Source organism: Larus michahellis, chromosome 1 (genome assembly GCF_964199755.1).
Source record: "Larus michahellis chromosome 1, bLarMic1.1, whole genome shotgun sequence".
In the NCBI taxonomy this organism is placed as follows: Eukaryota; Metazoa; Chordata; class Aves; order Charadriiformes; family Laridae; genus Larus; species Larus michahellis.
In genome coordinates, this window is record NC_133896.1 from 102,334,138 (window position 1) to 102,347,776 (window position 13,639).

The 13,639-nt window shown below is 41.4% G+C and overlaps 1 protein-coding gene across 1 annotated transcript in view; it reads right to left on the reverse strand.

The window, feature by feature from the left end:
- Positions 1–12,009: 12,009 nt before the first annotated feature.
- GUCA1C (guanylate cyclase activator 1C) overlaps positions 12,010–13,639 on the reverse strand; it is a 35,356-nt gene continuing 33,726 nt past the window's right edge. Inside the window, exon 4 of the mRNA XM_074572841.1 lies at positions 12,010–12,140. Coding sequence (XP_074428942.1) covers positions 12,010–12,140 — 131 coding nt within the window. The remainder of the gene's footprint in view (positions 12,141–13,639) is intronic.

Here is a 13,639-nt window from a genome sequence, read left to right on the forward strand (position 1 = left end):
GTCACACACAGCAGGATGGAAGGCTCAGGGTCTGTCCCCAGTATGCTAGTGCTCCCGAGGTAGACATGCCTGTCTGTCATGTCTCTTTAGGTCTTCTTTGAAAGAAAGGAAGCAACCATTCTGCATGACCCCATCCATTCCTGCCAGCTTTCACAAATGAAAGATTGCAGTCGGATACATTGGAGGTGATATCAAAGCATATTCATCTGTAACAGGCCACTAGAAGATGTGCTGTAATCAGCATGGCTACCTAACCTCTGTCCTGCATGAGCAGATTAAATTGTTTTAAAATGTTTGAACACAGCGCTCATTGTGATCAATGTCATTCTGTTGATCAGATCAGCAGGAGTGAAAAATAAAACCACATTTACTCAACAACAAATACTGGCAGCACTTCTGAAACAGGCCAAGGGCTTATTGAAAAGAATATTGATTGAGCCAAGAAAACATCAAGCAGTTATAAAAGTTTAATCATATTCTCATTCAAGCCTGCCTTCAGTGCCAGGAATTAAAATTCTCCCATCTCCTGAGGACGGAAGATACATTTCCATAATGTTCTGTAACTTCCAACACTGCATCTGTACCGAATGGTGGAATTATTTGTTGCAAATGATTTAGCTGAGATACATAGTCCTTTCTTCTGTGAGTGTACAAATTATGCATAAACAAGCTGTGATTTTTTTGAATGTTTCTCATTTGCAATTGTTTAACAAAGAGCTGGGCAAACCAGAGTTAGCCCACAAGGTATTTTTGAAGCGGTCAAAATAAATATTTGGTCTGCATGATTCAACAACATATGCCTAGTCACTCAAACTAGATGAAATTATAATGGTTCCTCAGCTAGAAAAGACTAGTTTCATTAAAAGGATATGTCAATGTCCTTATTAGAAAACTGCTCATAGACATTTGCCATTGCCTGAGAGAACTGCTGTATGCAGATAGTGAAAGGCCATTTTCAGAACGGCCTATTTTGGCACAAGTGCTGTGGCAGTGTCTGGTTATAGAAGTTGTATGTGGTTTAAGAGCACAGAAGAAGTTTGTGCTTGCTGGGAGAAAACAGGAAATGGTTTTTCTGGGCTGCAGTTGGCAAGGATTCACACTTTTCTAAGCTAGACTCGCTGCTGTGGAGAACAAAAGAAAATAGAGCTGTCTGAGCTATTATTTCCCCTCCTCCTTCAATCCTCTGCTTCTTTTATATCTGAAGCAAGCTTTATGGAAGTCAAGCGTTGCTGGGTCTGTCTGGCAAGGGGAGATGTGAATGTAGCAGGGGCAGCAGTATCTCAGGTGGCTTCCAAATAGGTGGGACTGTAGCACTGGCGGCAGGGTTGCTCAGGGCATGGACTCCCCCTGCACACACCTGGGAGCCTGCAGACACACTGCCATATTCTCAAGGATTTTTGTATAGCAGGTACCTGGCTAAATCAGGTGTACATGGCACGTACACCTGTGTGTTGTACAATTCACTTACATCCTACTCAAAATAAGGTGTGGTGGGTGTCCTCCCCCCATTACAAAGCTCATAAGAATTCATGGCTATGAATAGGGCTGGCGGGCAGCATAGGTTTACAGACAAGTCCTACTTGTCTCAAGCTTCTGACCACTGTGGACCACAAACTGAGCAATTAAACCCATCTGGACGTGTAGGCTTCAATTTTCTTCGGGTGGCTTATAGTTTCTGAGGCATAAAGGACACTTGCATTGGTGTGTGGAGTTCTGAATTCTGACCTTCCTCTTTCTTACCCCCCAGCCGCCTTCTGTAGGCTCTCTTCAAGGAAGTGGGAAGAAATTTTATATATGAAGAAGGCTTGAAAAATAAAATAGGGTCTGTGTGAAGTTGGCTGAAGGACTGGGTTGCACAAGAAAAATCAAAGGGGATAAATAAAGACTTGGTAGCAAAGTGCTGAGTAGGAAATAAAAAATTGTGATGCATTAATGGGGGTAGCTTGGGTGGAGGTGGGTACAAATAGGAGCAGGGCCAAGAGGGATGAGGAAAGCCTGGAAGACTTTCTTGAACCATCAACAGATGCACACTGTGGATGCTTGGAGGCCCTTTTCTTAGGACAATGAGGAGGAACTACATCACCCCACATGAAAACAAATAGAACAGGAAGCAGAAGGACAAGTGCAGAGCACAGGGTTCTGCAGAGCTGTTGTGTCCTGAGGCACCTGTGGCACCATGTGTCTGATCTTTGTAGTAGAGGACCCCTAGTCCAGCTACACCTGCTACACAAGCCACGACACTGCTTCCTAATGGCACTTATGCTTAAAAATGCCCCATTCGAAGACACATTTCCAGTCTACACTATTATACCCTGATCCTTCACACATCTTCCAACACCCTTAGCTACGTGTGCTTTTTGCATGACTCTGAGCTGTATATGTGCTCATCAGGTTGCTTTGACAAGCTGAATGCTGTGCTCCCCATCACTTAACCCAATATTTAGAGAATTGCACATCACCACGCTTGGTTAAATTGAAAGTGTAGGTCTGCCTTTCGGCACAATATACCCAAATAATTTAGACAGAAAAAGGAAGTATTGCTTTGCACTAATTTTCTGCCTTACTCTTATGATGCATGAGGTTAACATTTATTTACTTAGACATTTCTCTGCATTTAGAGAAGGTCTGGTAAAGCAGACACAGACCTATACCATGAGGTGGGGGTAAAATCATCTCAACAAGGAGATGGGTGCTGTGGGAGAGAAAAGGAGCTGCTAGTCAAGGGGTTGAGGCTCTTGCTTATATGTTTTAAAAGCAATACCATACATAGGTTAGCAGCATGTGTGAAAACACAAGCTGATCAGGAATCATTTACTGATATAGATTAGGATTACTTTTAGAGTGGAAATTAGAGCTGGATTTATATAGCTCACTGTATCTGGTTACCATACTACTACAGAGTTTATAGTGAAATTGATTTTCAACAAAACCTCCTTTAAGAAAAATTTGTGTTTATTCATGCTTCTCTATCTCTGCACTCTTTTTGGTATCACAGAAACATGTGGAAATAGATCTGTAGCCAAATACTAATCTCGTAAATGCCACAAAAAGTAACTAACACCATCTGTGGCAATTTTTGCTGCAAATTACCACATGTGAAATGCTTCTCTTAGTCTGATAAGCAGAGCCTTATCATGGGAATAGTGTCACAAGGCTTCCTTGCACCATGGCTCACATTTCCAGATGTCTGTGTTTTAGATATATAGGAAAAGATGCTTTATTTTATCTCTCCAGTAAACAGGAGAGTTCATCTTCTCAGTGTGCCTTGAATGCCGATGGAAAGCAGAAATGAAAGAAATCAAAATAAGCAGCAGGAGTAGCACATCTGTGAGTAAACAGTTTTCTCCAGCACAAAGCTACTCCCCGGATGCTGGAAAGCCATTTTTATCTGCGCTCTCCTGCTTGTTCTCAGAGTCTGACTCCTTTTCCCTCGAGCTTCCAGTAGTACTTTGGACAAGAAAGCAGAAAGGATTTAGTGGGAAAAAAACCCACCTCAGCCACATCAGACCAAAACAGTGGGAACAGGAAGAAAAGACATGGACAAACAACCTATCTCACTCCATATCTGATTTGCTTGCTCATCACATAAAATATTCCTTCCTGCCAGCAGCAGACCGTCTTGCCACAAACATACTTTGCCATCACCACTTTCATGAAAAACTCGGGGAGGGGGGGTGGGACTGGAAGGATTTTGCTTTGAGGATTTCTGTTCCATCTGAAACAAGAATATAGTTTATTTGTTGAACCATTTCCCCGTAAATTCTGTACCTGCAGGACAGTCATTTCTTACGTGTCCACCCTCACTTTGGTCTCTTTTAAGATCACTGGTTGGCACTGCCTGTTAGTCTTGGGAATAGCTTTTTACCTGTTGTGCACATTTGACTTTTCTTCAGAGACCTGGCAGCATTTGGCACTTTTCTGGACAGGAGGCAGAGAAGGTGACAGCAGAACACATCCTGTATTTTAGTGGGGACAAATGTGCTTTCTGCAACAATCAAACCCACCAGGAAGTACCAAGTTAACATTTATAATTGTGTTCTCCAGAGGCAGTTACTGCCTGGCAGGCAGAATGCGTCATTTTTGGAGCTTCACTTTTTGGGGAGCAGCGCTACACCTTTATTTTGCTTGATTATTCATATCAGCTTCTTTAGATGGTAGTTCTGATGTGCTGACCTATCTCTACAAGAACTTCCTCTTTCCACTGACTATCTAAGGACAATCAGCTCCTAGCTTGGGTGCTTGGGAATCTCACCAGCTTAGATACTTAGAAAAAATTGACTGATAATTAAGAAGCTTGGATTTTTTTTCTCTATTTGTTTTCCCTGTGCACTTTGAAGTTCTAGGGAAGAGCCCAAACTTTCTTTGAAAATTGAAAAAGTATTCTGCTTGGAGGTACTTCTGGTCTTAAGTTATAGTTTGTGTTTTGTGGGCTGTTTGATGTTCACTATTTATGGAACGTTACTGGAAGTCATTGCATTACTTAGAAGATGACTAAATTATTATTATCTTCACCAGAAGTTGATTGCTAGCTGACATTGACGTTAAGAGGCTGAGCTGATAAACAGGATATCAAAGGGAAGACTGACCTAATTAAAAAAAAAAATGAGGGCAAGGGAATAAAGGTCCTCTTTTGATATAAGCACCTTTAGTGTAATAAAGGAACAATGAAAGAACAATAAAAACCTGTTTAATTGCAAATGTTCAACTTTTTCCTCTAAGTGTTAGCAGCTCTTTAAAAGTGAGCTGTGTTTTAAATTTGAGGAGATTTGAAAACCTCCAGGATAGAAGCAGTTTGTCAAATATTTGTAATTTAAATAAAAAGAGGAGAAAAAGTGCAAACTCTTCCCATATTGTCCAGAATGACTGAAGCTATGTGCCAGAGGTATGCTACCAGTGTAAAAAAAAACACATCATTTTTATTGCCTTGGGGACAGGGATGGAAGGAACATGTAAATGGATGCTAGGAATGAAAAGCTGTGCCTGGAGCCTGATGGGAGTTTAGTTTCTTTTGATACACTCAAAACTGTGTCAGCCCTTTCCATGAATATTTCATTTGTTTTAAAAAGGAAAACGATCATGGCTCTAATACATTACTCTTTTTTTTAAGTGTTTTCAAAATACTTATTTCATTCCTTCCTTACACCCTTCTGCAGTAGCCCACAGAAATACTGTGCTGCATAAAAGGTTAATAAGATTCTGAATAAATCAAGAATTTGATACATTCTTTAGATGTCAGCATGCAATCAATGGGATCATTGACATATATGGGACCACAAATTGTCCGTAAGTCCAATTTGTTTGTCATTCTGAGTGTACTTTGAGATTTCCAAAAAAGGTGGAGCTTAAAAGATCTGTAATTGCTACGTATATAGAAAAAGCCAGAAGGTTGTATGGCTCATGGGATAGGAGAATGGAATGCCAACCATTTTCTCTTTAGATCAGTTGCTCAGACTCAATTGTGAAAAATGGAACTTGAGTATCATTGCCATTCAGAGAACAGTGATCTGTGAGGAAGAAATTACTGTGTTTCCTAAATAGTTTTCCACAGCATGCAAAATTCTGCATGCCAGCACACCTGTTGGTACCTTACTAACTTGGACAGCTAATGAGAATAATCTAGAGAGGAACAACAAAAGGTACATTTGTTTTGCTGGGCTGCTGAACATCCTCTGCGAAGAAACAGAAGACATCTTGAGTGGTTAATTCCCTTGCTCTTTGAGAAATAGTACTAGTGCCCTAGCACTATCCTCAGGTGGAAAAAACTGCTGGTGCAGATTATCAGTGTTTCAGATTCCTCATTTGTAACATTGCTAATCTGATTCTTTCTGAATGCTAGACAATCTCAGAAGGCAATTTTGGTTTGTACCTTTGTGCAGGAGATATGCATATACAGGGTAGTGCGTATGACCTCTTTTGGGCTCTTCCTTCAACAGTTCATTGTTGGAAAAGTTTTGCAATTCCATTAGGGCAGCAAGAAATGCCAAATCTCAGACAGACTCTCAGAAGAAATACTGTATACTTTCTGTTTAAGGTTTCATTGAGAGCTTGTAGAAGCAACTGAGTTGTCAAGTATCATCTGAGACATGGATCAGTCACGGTGTGAACATGCCTCTTCACAGCCTTGTCTCTTCTCCTTTTCCTCTTTTCCGTACTTTGACATTTGGACTTTCCTCAGGAGCACATCCCTTAGGGCCAGAGGTTGTCACACCGTGATGTCCCTTTCATGGGGCCTGATCTCCTCTACCTCCTCAGATTTCTTCCCCTGCTTCTTTGTCCCTGTGGTCTTTTTGGGTGTTCTGCGATCCTCTCCCATCCACCCTCCCAGTCTCTCCAGTATTCTGCATGGGACGTGGGTTAATCTATGTTTTTTGTAAACAGTGCAGCTTTAATGCGACAAGAAGTTCAGGCCTTTGCTTTAAAGGCAACCGGACATTTAAACCGGAGCCAGTAGTATTTGATAGTTTAGCAACTCAAAAGCTAGTATTTCATTACAGTATTGTTTTTAAATGCAGTAACAACTGCGTAGCAAGCTGTCTTAAGTTCTCTTACAGTTGTACTGCAGAGGAGGTGAAAATAAAAACAGTGATACAGGAAAAATTTTATAACAGTTGTCTTTGGCAGTTAAGTTACCTTTGATGGCTGAACCTTCTCTCACATGACTGCTGTAAGGCAAAAATCAGTGGAGGCCTAAGCATAAGGTGTCACTTTTCAAATCGACCCATCTACCTTTGGAGTCATTCAAAGCCAGAGCTTTGTCTTCAGCTTTGTGTCCCTGTCGTGCTGCAGAAGTAAAAGGTTCCCTGCCTGCTACATGTGCCAGCTTAGCAGGGACTCCTTTCCAAATCTTTAGGTCAGAAGAAGTTGTCAGGTCACTGGAGAAGAAAGCAAGGGTTCACCATAGCCTGGTTACTAACGTAGGAACACCAGTGATGCAGACAGTTTGGGCAGGGACTGGAGAAAAGAGCCTGTTTCAGTCAGTCATTATAGAATGGTTTGGGTTGGAAGGGACCTTGAAGATCATCTTGTTCCAACCCCCCTGCCACGGGCAGGGACACCTCCCACTAGACCAGGCTGCTCAAAGCCCCATCCAGCCTGGCCTTGAACACCTCCAGGGATGGGGCGTCCACAGCTTCTCTGGGCAACCTGTTCCAGTGTCTCACCACCCTCAGAGTTAAGAATTTCTTCCTAATATCTAATCTAAATCTCCCCTCTTTTATTAAAACCATTACTCCTTGTCCTATTGCTACATTCCCTGACAAAGAGTCCCTCCCCATCCTTTCTGTAGGCCCCTTTAGGTACTGGAAAGGCTGCTATAAGGTCTCCCCAGAGCCTTCTCTTCTCCAGGCTGAACAACCCAAGCTCTCTCAGCCTGTCCTCATAGGAGAGGTGTTCCAGCCCTCTCATCATCTTCATGGCCCTCAGCTGGACCCGTTCTAACGGGCCCATGTACTTCTTGTGCTGAGGACTCCAGAGCTGGATGCAGTACTCCAGGTGGGGTCTCAACAGAGGCTTGTTATTCATTATGCTTGTTATTTCAGACAGAGTTCTTAAAACCTAAAGTCAGTTAGATTTTGCCATGTTAAAGTCATATACCTAAGCTGTTTTCTTACTCAGCTTTCTAATAAGGGCAGGTCAAAAAGTACAGCGTACAGTACTACATACATTTCCAACTTTTTGAATATTCTACTGTATTTAGCTGGAGTTTTAAATACAGTGTTTAAAAATCCCTCCCTGATATCGTCAGCAATTTCTATAATCACGCAAGACTTCTAGAAATCTTCCCCCGTGGAAATTCTTGATCCAGTATCAAGTAAATGGACATATGCCCTTGCACACAGGGAACCTGAGCTTTGAATATTTGGTTGAATATTTATCTGTTACGATCTGTATGGTACAGCTAATCTTACATAAGGTCAAAAATTAAATGCAGCTACGAGATCTTTTCTGCACCAGAGCAAGCCGTCTTCCCACTTTGTCAGGGATGCATAACTATGGCATGAGGTTCAATTGTGCCTGTTAATGCTTAAGCAGTTTCATATCTACAAGAAAAGGCAGTTTGCTCGTGGCTTTGAATTCCTGGATTCTCAGAAGAAAAAGTGCCTATGTATTTTCCCAGCATATTGAGCGACCAGAAAAGAAAACAAGATAATTTTCGGACAATTAAGAATTGTTTGAAAAAGGGGACTGTCATACTAATTACCTTTAGCTGTTTAGATGCAATAAAAAGAACATAAAGTCATAAGGATTTCTTAACAGTAAAAGAGCTTATATTATAAGAGAAACTATCAATTACCCCGTTGATTGGCAAAGCTCACCCAGCTGCACAGAGTGAATTTGAAACCTGTGATTCTTTCCAAGGTGAATATAGTGACAAAATCATTAACCATTCTCAGTACACATCTATCTTAATTAAAACCTACCCCCTTGTGATGATGATATAGGCAGCCCAGCTTCTCCAGACACTCACAGCTGGCATCTGCATCAATCTTGTTGACAAAGGCTCTTCTTGAGAGCATGTGCTGTAATGTTTTTCTCTCCCATGCATGTAGAGCTTTGAAACAAAAGCATTCCTGCGGGCTCTGGCAGCCCTCAGGGTCCGCAGCTCAGCACTGCCCCTTAACCATTCACGTATTTCCTAAGGGGTATAACATAACATGAGCTAACATTAGCCTTTCTTTTTCCTTTTCTGCTGCCTGCTGAACTAGCAATAAGCATTCCAATTGTCAGGTCAACTTACAATATACCTTCATGATTACAAAGCACCTCCACCACAACAAGTTGCAGCTTCACATAGGTTTAGAACAAGACTTTGGGGAGTCACACGAGTTTTTCCATGTGCCACCTGATTTCACTGGTACACTTGATCATAGAATCATCATAGAATGGTTTGGGTTGGAAGGGACCTTAAAGATCGTCTTATTCCAACCCCCCTGCCCTGGGCAGGGACACCTCCCACTAGACCAGGTTGCTCAAAGCCCCATCCAGCCTGGCCTTGAACACTTCCAGGGATGGGGCATCCACAACTTCTCTGGGCAACCTGTTCCAGTGCTTCACCACCCTCAGAGTTAAGAATTTCTTCCTAATATCTAATGTAAATCTACCCTCTTCCAGTTTAAAACTGTTACCCCTCGTCCTATCACTCCACTCTCTGATAAAGAGTCCCTCCCCATCTCTCCTGTAGGCCCCCTTTAGGTACTGGAAAGGCTGCTATAAGGTCTCCCCGGAGCCTTCCCTTCTCTAGGCTGAACAACCCAAGCTCTCTCAGCCTGTCTTCATAGGAGAGGTGCTCCAGCCCTCTCATCATCTTTGTAGCCCTCCTCTGGACCCGCTCCAACAGGTCCACGTCTTTCCTGTGTTGAGGGCTCCAGAGCTGGACACAGTACTCCAGGTGGGGTCTCAGGAGAGCGGAGGAGAAGGGCAGGATCACCTCCCTCAACCTGCTGGCAATGCTTCTTTTGATGTAGCCCAGGATACAGTTGGCTTTCTGAGCTGCGAGCGCATATTGCTGGCTCATGTTGAGCTTCTCATCCACCAACACCCCCAAGTCCTTCTCAGCAGGGCTGTATGAGCAGCTGACAAATTTAGAAGAATGAAACCAATAGAAAATTGTGGCCATAACACGGCTTTCTCAAGCAGCTGTGTATCAAATGGTGCTTAAGTAGCTAAAGGAAATTTATGTTATTCAACTTATAAAAAACTAGATAGAATCTTATGACTAGTCCCAAACACATGTGAAGTTACTGTAGGTAAATCTTTCCTGAAATGATGTGCCAGAGTTTTTACATTAAACAGCAAAGATACTTGCTTCTTAATTACACAGGTTTCTGCTAGGTGATTTTAGATTAAAGTGTGGAAAATGAGCATGTCAGCTACTCCTTTAAAATTTAGTTTAACAAAAAACGGCTAAGAATTTCCTCACATAGATAATTCTTTTAATACCACATGGCGCTCTTCATGAATTGGTAATTCACTTCATATAGTTACAGTTACACAGAAAAATTGGACAGGTTTAAATGGAAATACTCTCTCTAACATCCCTTTATGAAAAAAAGAGTCTGTACATAGATAGTAGTAATTTTTCAGTCTGTAACTTCATTAGTTTAAAAGCAAAAATCCAAACCACAGCTGTTCCCATACACCCAAATTGCTTAAATGGGACCATTTCATTTTAAATATTTTAAAGCCAATTCTGAAGGACACCACCCTTATAGGATCTAAATGCAAAACTCTTAGATTAAGAAAAGTGACTTTTTGAAGTCTGGGTGTGAGGAAACTGATACTGACAATGACATATTAATGTGTCGATGATAAATAAATACAAGAACTTAAAATTCGAACCACCAGCAATCTCATACATCGTTCTCCTTTTTTTTGGAAAGGATATAAAAGATTCAAATGTCAGAACTATAATGTCAGAACTGTTTATAATGTCAAGTGATGCTTGTTGCATACTCTTAGCATATTCCATTGATCAAAACAGAACCTGGGGTAATAATTGCAGATGATGAAGCACACCTCATGTGCAAGTGGACATGGATTTGAAGTGGATTTGGAAGAAAAACATTTTCATATCGAAGTCTTAATTGTTTCATTCAACCTGCACTGATCCGTGCACAAATTATTTTGCGTAAAGCTGATGCTTCTAACAGTAAGTAATATTGTGTGTGATGCCTGCAGGGTACTGTCAGCCAAGGAAAACTTATTCTTATGATATAATGTAGTAATTTGATAAAACTTGTTGCAGATGTGAGAGAGAATCCGTCCCAACAGAACCAGAGAGAACTATATTTTTCCCTTTGCAGACAGTTTGTGCAGTTCCATTTCAGCTCATAGAATTAATCTTGTTACTTATAAGGTAAGGTTGAATTGGTTTTAGTGTGGTTTCCTAAGAAAATGAGGCATATGTGATCATGCCATCTGTGAATGCCTTCCCTGCACTCCTAATAGCTACCACCTTCAGAGACAATTGAAACCCAGTTTGAAAGAAGGTGTAAGTCTCAAAAAGACAGAATTGCTAAAAGCTTTTGCCCAGGTATCTGGGCAGGGCAAAGATACCTAAATTAGTACTGCCTGTCAGGGAAAGGCAGGAAGAATTCAGCTGTTAAACATTCTGTTTGGCAGAAGCCAGCAGTCCCATCAGCAGGAGCCAGTCACAATACCTCTTACCTTTTGTCACATTCAGCTGTGGCAAAGCGCCCAGTGAAAATGATTTGTTTTGAAAAGGAGGACATACAATTCAAAGGACACAAATCTCTGGGAAAACAGAGTGCTTACAAAATTATTTGGTTTTAGCTATTCTTTGAACTTCTAATTTTACTCTACAAAGATAACAAAATTTCATTCCAGTGCTTCTATGAAAGGTTAATTTGAAAGCACAATAGCTGAACCCTGCCGAAACCATCAAAACATCACATTATTTCAATTTATAGATGTAACAAAATCAGGAGTGGTAGACAGTTTGTTAAGGTGGATGCACATCTCAGGAATATTAAGCTGAGGTGTTTGCCAGAGAACTTACTCCAATTTTGAGTACTGATTAGAGCAAATGTTAAGTTAATGCAAACCAGGCTTCGTTCTTAATTGATCTGGGTAGAATCCAGTCCTACCTAGAAGTTTATGTCCATACTTTAAATAGCAGGTTAAAGAGCCCGTACTTAAAAGAAGAAATTTATTAACTCCATGTCTTCTAGCAAGGTTGCATTTTGCATTATTTTCGGTGTCTTACTGATTACTCTGAACAGTCATAGAGACCAAATAAGTTATTTGTATTGCATCAAATAGTTTTCTATTATATGTGGGAAAGGTTTGTGTTGTGGCTGCCACAGTCATTTGCAAAGGAAAGAATAAAGAAAAGGAGAGCTATGGAGTCAAGAGTGAAAATTGTTACTCCTGGAGGAGACTGCTCGGCGTTGACTGGGAAGGCTTTGACAGCATCAAAGCTCTCCAAACATATCAAATATTATCATCCTCGAAATGGTGACACAGATGCCACATCTGTCACTGGATCCTTCAGACGCTGTGTCTCCTTCCAGTCTGTATGACTTTGAGTACGTTGGAAAGGTCAAAACTTTTCGTAATCAATTCCATTAGGTCCTCATCACTTTCCACACCATTGATAAATTCTTCTAAAGTCAGTTCCCCTGAAAGGAAATCAGATACTCCTTAGGAACAGAGGAACCCAGCAATCACTCTCAGCCCAACACAAGGCCATTCATGCCAGATTGAATCCCTCAAGAAGGTTCCCCATTCTCTGTTGACAGGCAAATGCAGGCAGAATATTTTATATTGTTTTCCCAGTTTGCATGAGATCCTAGAACTCACTCCCAGAAAAAACTGTTAAAAGAGGTCAAACACACCTTTCATAGAAGTCAAGACAACTATGAATGCTTAGTATCTATGGTGACAGAAATGTGTGAAAAAGGGCACTAATGAAGCCTTTATCAAGGCTGAATTTAGCTGCATGGACCGATTCTTACTGAGCTAACTGGAATTTATCTTACAGCTGGTTTAAATGGAGATTAGTGGGTGATTTGCTGAGGATTACCGGGGATACTCCCTGTGTTGACTACTAGGATTATTTAGAGCCACGATAAGATGTAGTAAAAAAATTGGTTAAGTGGTTTGATTAGATAAATTCTTCCAAGCAAATGAAACGGTCGTTTAGAGAGTGATTTTTTTGGCTTATGTCAAAGTCATTTAATACTTCGGAAGTTGCATGCCAGCTGTAAAATCTCTTTTATTGAGGAGCAGGAATATCGTTTAGCATTATTCCACTTTTCCTGCTCTCTTCCCTGTCAGCAAAGGCAAAGACCAATTGTAGGCATGTGTCTGCTCACATGGTACACAGAAGTCTACACAATTCTGTGGTTAGAAGTTATTCCAGTGATACTGCTTTTCTCTGAAAGGGGAAACAGAGCCTAGTTTAACAGGAAGAGCTTGGTTCTTTCCTCTGAGAACGGTTTAAAGTTTTTGTTAAAATCACAACAGTGAATGATTTCTCACTGAAATAAATGACAAGAGGCCAGGCAAAGAGGAAGATAGCTGGATGAATCAGAGCTCTGGGGTGCAGGGGAGCAGCAATTCAAGTCTCATGCACTTCTGGTGAATGCTTAGCTAGGTGACTTTTGGCTATTTTCGGATTTAAGTACTCCCCGGAGGTTTTGTTGTGTTTTGTTTTTTGTTTGTGGCAACCTTGGAAACTTCATCTGATGTGAAAAAGGAAAATGATCAGGATTTGAAAAATGTGAAACCCACTTTCTGCCCCATAGGCAGTAAAGGCTGCTTCCTCATATGTGTCATATGTGTCCTCACTGCACTGGTGAGCAGGCTCATATACACGCTATTAAAAGTGGAAAGACATCATTTGACACAAGTCTTAGGCCTCAGTGAGAGGGTCTGGTGCGTGGTGCCCTGAGGATGTTCACACCTCCTCTTTCAAGGAAGTGATAGTCATCCCAAGAGCAGAGACCGAACAAGGCATCTCTGTACACTTGTCTGCGTCCTACTGCTTTGCCCCTGATCCGCTCGCTTCCTCCGATGTCTCCTCCTATCCCAGACACTTCTCTTACTTCCCGTATCCTTCCCTCTGTATTGCCTTTGCCTGAGGTCTTCAGTTGCGTGGGATTCCTGGACTCATCAG